Here is an 8098-nt window from a genome sequence, read left to right as displayed (position 1 = left end):
TGTGCCAGGGGACTTGCAATGACCTCGGCCAGTTCCTTTAGAACTCTAGGGTGGAGATCATCTGGACCAGCTGACCTGAATACATCCAACCCCTCCAGAAGCTCCCTAACCAAATCCTCGCTAACCCGTGGCCCAGGTGTGCCTCCCCCGGGGCCAGAGGGGAGTGAATAAAGGACCTACAATTTGTGAGCGAATAAGAGACCTACAGTTTCATTATCAGTTCATTATCGTTACAGTGGCAATGATCCTGATGAAAAGGTATCTTATTTTCTGCAAGTCCACAGACACACACTAAGGACATGATTTTACATGCAGCGGGCCACCTGAGGTCATTACCCCCTTTCTGTGTGCAACCTTGGAAATTCCAGGTGCCTTTCCAAGCACATTCTGCTCAGGTTACTGGTTTAAAAATCTGCATTGAATAAAATTAGAGTTTTAAGCAGAGTCTGAAATTAAGAAACAGAATAAGAGTTTTCAGCGTTCAGGGCTATGGTGGAAAAACCAACATGAGTGGCACTTCCAGCAGGTTACTGGGCAGGAGCCTTTACATAAGTTTTTGGGTCCTTTCAGAAACAAGATGGGGAAAAAGGCTCTTTCAAGTGGCCTTTTAAAATGAATATTTTAAATGAGTTGAATGGAAATAAGGCTTTATGTGACTCTTGAGTCCATCAGGGCTGGTAGAAGGAATGCAGAAGCTGGAGATAAGCCAACTGATTTCAGAGCTCAACCAGCAGAGAAGACCATTGACTTCTGTGGACTGGGTTCAGTGCCCTGTATAGAAACACCAGGCAGTCTTATGAAGTGAAAAAAATGTTACACCAAGATCTGACACCATGCCAGCATCTTACCTGTTTCTGTCTTTCTTTTTAGTGAAGATCTTGGGGAAAGTGGGAGAAAGCCTGAGCAGGATTTGCTGTGTTCGCCCACCAATGGAGCACTTCACATTTGTGGGTATGCTGTCAAAATACAGATCCTTGCATTCATCTGTGAGCCTGCCCCAACAGCTCTGCTTTTCCATCCAGGGATAGACCTGCAGCTGACATCAAGCAGGCAGTAGTAATGACATCGATGTTATTCTGATTTATACCAGCTAAGGAGCTGGCCCCCAGCGCTGTCTCAGACAGTGTCTTGCAAGTTGTCACAGAGATTATCCAGGGGGAAGCAGTACATACACAACCCCCACCTTCCTATTTTCCTGACCACTCCCCCTCTCCTGTTATATTTCACCTGGAGCTCTCCATGATGAGAAGCATTAGCTTAACCAGCAGCTTCTGCCCTGTTTCAGCCTGGCAACACAGGGTGGAAAGGCATAGCAACAACTATTGCCTTGGTCTTTCTTGAGTTTATCTAGATTCAGAGTCATTCTAAAGGGGGGAGAATCCATGTCCCACATACAAGTCCCCGGGCACACCATCTCCAAACATGAATGGAAAATCTAAAGGGTCTTTGGATGCACAGACATGAAAGCCAGACAGCTAGGTACTCTGACCTCCCACACCATGCAGGCCACAAAACCTCACCCAGCAATTTCCCTACTGGGTTCAGTAACAGGGATGACATCCACAGAAAGATGCCCAGCCTTATTTCAAAAACTGTGTTTAGGGAAAATCCATTACATTTCCTTAGTACTGACCTGTTCAGTCATACCATGCTCATATGGCAGTAAACAGGGCAGCCAAGGGTCAGTCAAGTGCAGACATGAGGATTGACTATGCTAAGAAGAAAGCATAGGCTGTTTGACCAAACATCCTCTTAGCACTGGAGTGCTGTTGGCACACAGTTAAGGAGCAGTCTCTCCCCTTAGGCAGTCCAAGCCACAAGGCTCATGGGATGTTCGTACTCAAGCTCTTCTCTTTTTCCAGATGAAAATGCCAACTTGGGGACAGTGATGAGATACGAGGAGATTGGTGAGTAAGCATTTGTCCCCCTCGGGAAGCCGGGGCTCGTCAGAGTGCAGCTCTCTCTCCCCAGCCTGAAGCAGCACGTAGAGGGACCAGAGCACATGTACATTCAGATGTACTGTCCTGAGAACAAAGATAAAAGGTGCTTCTAACCACCTAGCTTAGGGTGGATGCCCAGTTAGGGGGCTGGATCACTTTCACTGGACGCTATCCATTACAATTTGGTCCAGCTCATGGATGGTGCTGAAAGCCTTGAGATGATTTTTGCATGATGAGGTTAAGACTGGGGACTGGGAGTCAGGACACCTAGATTCTATTCCCAATTCTACCAGCGTTTCACTGGACCTTGGCTCTATCACTTAACTGCTCAGCAACTGGAATGAGAGGCATGATGTTACCTCCCCATTAGCCAAAGGGCACTGAAACCTTCCATGAAAGGTATCACATATGGAACAATATGTTCTAAGTGATATGGGCCCACCTGTCCCCACTGCCATGAGGTAAGCACTGAACCAGTTCAGAAGACTGAGCACCAAGTCCATTTGGTGAGGGGCCTTACAGTATTATCTAATAATGGGGGCTGGGACAGCCCACCAGAGATAAAGCATTAAGGGGGAGGCACTAAACTTGGGGGTACCAAGCACTCACACAAGGGCCATTGCAGCACTAACCTTCTCTAAATTGGCACCCAGGACTGGTGCCATGCTTGCTCACTATTTATGCTACTGCTTTGTACCCTTGTAAACATCTATGTGCTTGGCAAGCGGAGGGTATTGGAAGCCTGTAGGGAAGTTTGTTGGTGGTGTTTCTTAACCCAGTTTTAGTGGTGAGTAATTTCTTCTTTAGTTACCTTAGAAATTACTCAAATCGGAAAAGCAAGATTTGTTTGTTAATATATTTCACTAAACAAAATTTACAGTTGGGAGAGATAGTAGACAAGCTGTTGGGCACAAAGTGCCCTTCCTCAGGTCTGGGAGAGAAGCAGATACAGCCTGAACTAAATACCAGACCATACAACTTGTTTTCCTTAAGCCCTTTATATAAATAAAAATTGTCATTTAATAAAGAAAGAAGGGAGAAAACGTATAGAGCAAAGGAAAATTATCAGAAGCAGCTACTAGCCATGTTCCCTGGACTGTCATGACTATAACATAGCACAGATCAGGCCAGAAATAATCCCTCCATCCTAGAGTTCAGGATGGAAGAGAGGGATAGGAATAGAAAGATGTTCTGACTCAAGCCCAGCGTTGATGCCAAGATGAATGTGGGCTGGCAGTGTGGGGATACAGTCAGGAAGGCCAGCCGTACCTTGTCATGCATCCACAGATGAATCTCAAGCAGGTCCAGGGAGGCGATCCTCCTCCTCTATGCAGCACTGGTCAGGCCACAGCTGGAGTACTGCGTCCGGTTCTGGTCGCCGGACTTCAAGAAGGATGTGGACAGCATGGAGAGGGTCCAGAGGAGGGCCACTCGCATGATCAGAGGGCAGCAGAGCAGGCCCTACGAGGAGAAGCTACGGGACCTGAACCTGTTCAGTCTCCACAAGAGAAGGCCGAGGGGGGATCTAACGGCCTGTTACAAACTAGTCAGGGGGGACCAGCAGGCACTGGGGGAGTCCCTGTTCCCCCGAGCAGTACCAGGAGTGAGTAGAAATAACGGTCACAAGCTGGCAGAGGGTAGATTCGGACTAGACATCAGGAGGCGCTACTTCACTGTCAGGGCGGCTAGGGTCTGGAACCAACTTCCAAGCGAAGCGGTGCTGGCTCCTACCTTGGGGGCCTTTAAGAGGAGGCTAAATGTACACCTTGCTGGGGTCGTTTGACCCCAGTACTCTTTCCTGCCAGGGCAGGAGGTCGCACTCGATGATCTGTTCAAGTCCCTTCCAACCCTACCAACTATGAAACTGTAAGAGAGGGAAGGGTGGCAGTGACAGGGCAAGGAGCAGGGGGTGGCTTTGTAATGTGTAAAATCAAGTGATTCCAGGGCTCACAACCTAAGCAGTATATTGCTGCTTCCCTCTGGTGGCCAGAAGTGGTGATTCAGCTGTAATGTTGTCCAGAGATGTCTGTTAGCACTGTGTCCCAACCCACAGACTCACAGATGACTAATGTTCTAAGGATTAGTAACTGGCACGGTCTCAGAGTTAAATACCACCAGCTGTGCAAGTCAGTAAAGCCAGTCAAGGGACATTGATCCAAACGAGGGAACATAAAGGGGAGGCAGGAAAACCTATACAGGTATGCCCAGAAGCAAGCATCAGAGCCTCTTTGGAAGACCTTTGATTAGCTACAGCCAATTAAGGAGTGCAAAGAAAGCAGCCAGACAGTCCTGTTAGGGACCTCAGTGGAATCCCTATCAGCCCAAAGTATCCCAAAGCCTTTGTCTAGACCTATAACATCCAGGAGTCACCTCTTTCGCCACACAAACCCATGCACACTGAAACGCGAGCTTCCCTGAGGTGGGACACAGCACACAAGAAAGCCACAGTAAACTGAAGGAGAGAGGTGGAATGAGGTTGGACGGGGGCAAGGCCAGGTCACTGCACTGCAGCTGGCACCAGTTGCATGGCAGAAGGTGCCATAGGATCAGTCACAGCCACAAACCCTGTTTTGTTTGTCTTACAAAAAGACCATTCTCCCAGAAGCCCAAAAGTAAGGACTTTTTGGTTCAGCCCTGTCTCGGAGGGAACAATCAGCCTATGTCTCTGAACTTTGCCATTCTTTACGCCCTTTCTTTAGAGCTGCGGATCTTGCTGCTTTGTGGCAGTGACCTGCTCGAGTCCTTCTGTATCCCAGGCCTCTGGAATGAGTCTGACGTGAGTAGCAGTCTACGGATGTGCACAGTTATATGCTCTTTCCCTCCTCCCCTTCCTCACTCATTTTTCTTGCCTCTTTGCATTCTTCTATGGTGACCTTACATGTAGCATAACATACCCAGGAAGTGACCCAGTCAACTCTCTTGGGAGACCTGGAGCTGTCTGCCTCCATCTGCTGTTCCATCCCACCCCCCTCCATGGCACTAGCAGCTCTGTGTGAGCGAGCTAGTAAGGGATTTGCCTGACTCACAAACCCCACTCATTTTTTTATTTCATCTTAGATCCAAATACTCTTTCCCATGCACATCTGCTTTTCTCTCCACCCCACTACAGACTGAAAGAACCCATGGAATCCAGCTGCTAAAGGCTAAACTTGAGGGTGTATTTCCTAAAGACATTTGTAATACCTGTATCCCAAACTCATTGTTAATAGGCACATAGTATTGAATGCACACAGGCCTTAAATAGGGCATTGGGGTCAGGGAGGGAAAGAGGTGTTTATGAGGTTCAAAATGGAGAGAAAAGTTTTCATCACAAGGCAAAACAGCATCCATTTAATATGAGCCTTCCATTACAGTGTTAGAAATCCAGACAGCCACCTCATGCTAAAGCATGAGAACCAGGAAGCAAAACCAACCAGTCATACTCCATGACCCATGCATTTTAATGTCTTTTAATTAATTTTTAAATGTTGATAGATTCATTTATCTTTAGCCTGCATACAGCATTTCCCACCCCAATCATTCCAGAAGGCAGTCTGCCCCCACCCCACAGCCCCTTGAATCTTGAGCTATTAAAAGAAGAATCAGACATGGGGGGTTTTTCATGCCTTCATCTTTTAAGGGAACCCTTGAGCCACATATTCAAGCTTTGCTCTGCAACCAGCTGGGCTCGAAGTCAGGGCCTTAAAATAAAAATGTTGAAGTTCTCTCAGTCACCTGACTCATGGAGCTGGGGCTTTAAGTAAAAACACCAAATACAATAAAACTCACAGTAAAAGTCATGAGGTAGCAGCACTAATATTTGAAGGAAAAGATCACTTTATAGGTGTTTGTAATGCACACATTACCTCAGGCTCTAGTCTTACCAAGATGCAATGGTGCAACATGGACGTCATAACCAAGTGTGATATTAGTGACCCCACTTGCCACATAGGGTTTTTCTCAATATGAGACACAAACAACAACATATTTTGCTTGAAGCCACCAAGTTTCAGTGGATTTATTGGAGGCTGATTTCCAGCTATCAACATTAAAAATAGTATTACCATTCAGAACTTAACAGTGGAAGGCTAGTGGTTCAAGGACATATTCCAGCACAGCACTTAAGTCTGTGAATAACTGGAGTCAAGCTTTGAGTGCATCTGGTATTCAGGGGAAAACAATCATTAGAAAAATCAGCAAAAGCAGATACAAACAAGCAACTTTTTTTTTAAAGAATATATTGGGAAGCTGGACTGGGGTAGGATTAGGAGGTACTTTGGCCATCTATCGAACTGATCACAGCCAGTGAACTACCTAAATCAGGCACAAGATAAAAGCAACATGTCCGTCATGCAAGGACATAAGTTCTGATGCTTGAATGTCAAAGCAGATCAAGCAGACCATAACTAACATTCCCACAAGCCATTACATTTAGTATGCTCTGACTAGTGTGGAACTCAAAGGTGTGAAATTCTCTCTTGCTTTTAAAAGCAGTAGACATTTGTTTTTTTAAGGACACAAGAAGGAACTACTAGCACAATCCAATCTAAAATGTAAATAGGCAACAAAAATCAGACATGCCAGGGGGAGGTTCAGGTAATGGAAGTGATGTTCTTTTCTTGCCACTGGGTGAGTGCTACTCACAGTGCTACTTGCCACAGTGAGCCACTGTGCTACTGAAGTGGATGATGGTTGGTAGGCTTCACAGAAAAGAAGAGCTTCAAGTAGGTGTGAGGAAGAGCCTCCACATGCCTGGGTAAGGAAGTCATTCCAGCTGTCAGGAATGGTAGCAGAACTGAGACTAGTGTGATGGGATTCATTGGCAGTGGGGTACAGCAAGAGACAAGCTCAGTACCATTTCCCTGGAAGGACTGAACTTGGACTCGATGCAGGGGCAACTAGAAGCAGGAACTTGGACAGGGTAACAGAGCAGACAACAAGGAGGAGGTGGATCTTGAAGGCCACATCTTGGATGGAAGTTAGAAAAGAAAAGTGAGAGATAAAGAACAGAGAGGAGAGGAAAAACTGGACAAGCGTAGGACAAACCCACCAGTACTGCCAGACAACAGCCTGTGGCCTCATCTTTGATTCAGTACCAAATGATCTCAAAGTCTGATTCCCCTGCCATTGCTCACTAAGTTGCCAGGCAGGCAAGCACTTATCAGAGATAGTGAAATCAGAGGGAATTGAGATTCATAACTACTTTCAGAGGTAAGGAAGCAGCAGCCATTTCCTGCTGTTGCCTCTGTGGCAACTAGAGCAAAGACTTGGGGAGAAGTATTACTTTGGGAATTGCCCATTGTAGAATGGGACATGTAGTGGAGACCAATTCACAGAGTGACATAACTAGCATTTGGCATTTAGGGTGCTGCATTAGGGTCCCTTGTTCTATATTTTACTGCTCTGATCAGCACTTGTACACCTAAAATTCATTACAGTAAAAGCTGTGTTATCCAGCATCCACTGAGAATGGGGGATGCTGGATAACAAAATATGCCGGTTAATTGACTGGCCCTGGCCACCAGTTCTCCCACCACATCGGGAGCATCCCTCTGCCCCTCCTGCCACATCACTGCCCATCCCGCGGGGCCAGCGGACCCCATAGGACAGGGAGGCGGGCCCCACATGGCCCCACACAGCCTGTTATGCCCCTAGGCCGTGGAGGCTCAGCAGCGCAGGCTGCTTTGCCTCGGGCCATGGGGGCTTGGAGAAACCGGAAGTGCCTCAGTGGGAACTTCCGGTTTCACTTTACCTTACCAGCTGGCATGCCAGTTAGTGGAGCATGACGGCTTGTAAGATGCCAGATAGTGCAGCTTTTACTGTATTTTGGCTGTACTGGGGGCTCCGGGACAGGATCAGATCCCCTAATTTTACCCTGGGGCTTGAAAGTTGAAATCATACTCAAAAATATGATGACTGGGCTCAGGAAGAAAAAAGGCTGCCCAGTAGGTCTGTGCAAAGCGGCTAGTATTTGCTTTGGATTTGGATTTGGCTGATTCAGGGGACAGTGATTTGACTCTGTGATTTGAATCACTGTCCCGAATCAATTTGGCCAAATCACACAGGCCCATCCCAGCTCCCAGCACTTTGGGGGAAAAAAGCCCCCACTTATCGGGTGCTGTCATTTGTATGGGGGGGCAATCCCTGCTGCCTTCCACTACCCCATGCTGCATGGGGGG

General features: G+C 47.1%; 1 protein-coding gene across 1 annotated transcript in view; it reads left to right on the top strand.

The window, feature by feature from the left end:
• Window positions 1-8098, top strand: part of NMNAT2 (nicotinamide nucleotide adenylyltransferase 2) — a 95563-nt gene that overhangs the window by 79898 nt on the left and 7567 nt on the right. Inside the window, exons 6-8 of the mRNA XM_019530968.1 lie at window positions 871-951; window positions 1863-1907; window positions 4640-4716. Of these exons, the coding sequence (XP_019386513.1) occupies window positions 871-951; window positions 1863-1907; window positions 4640-4716 (203 nt within the window). The remainder of the gene's footprint in view (window positions 1-870; window positions 952-1862; window positions 1908-4639; window positions 4717-8098) is intronic.

This window comes from Crocodylus porosus, unplaced genomic scaffold, assembly GCF_001723895.1.
Source record: "Crocodylus porosus isolate Cpor-Errol unplaced genomic scaffold, CroPor_comp1, whole genome shotgun sequence".
Classification (NCBI taxonomy): domain Eukaryota; kingdom Metazoa; phylum Chordata; order Crocodylia; family Crocodylidae; genus Crocodylus; species Crocodylus porosus.
The sequence above is the reverse complement of the archived record's forward strand: the minus strand, read 5'-3'. Positions and strand labels throughout refer to the sequence as shown.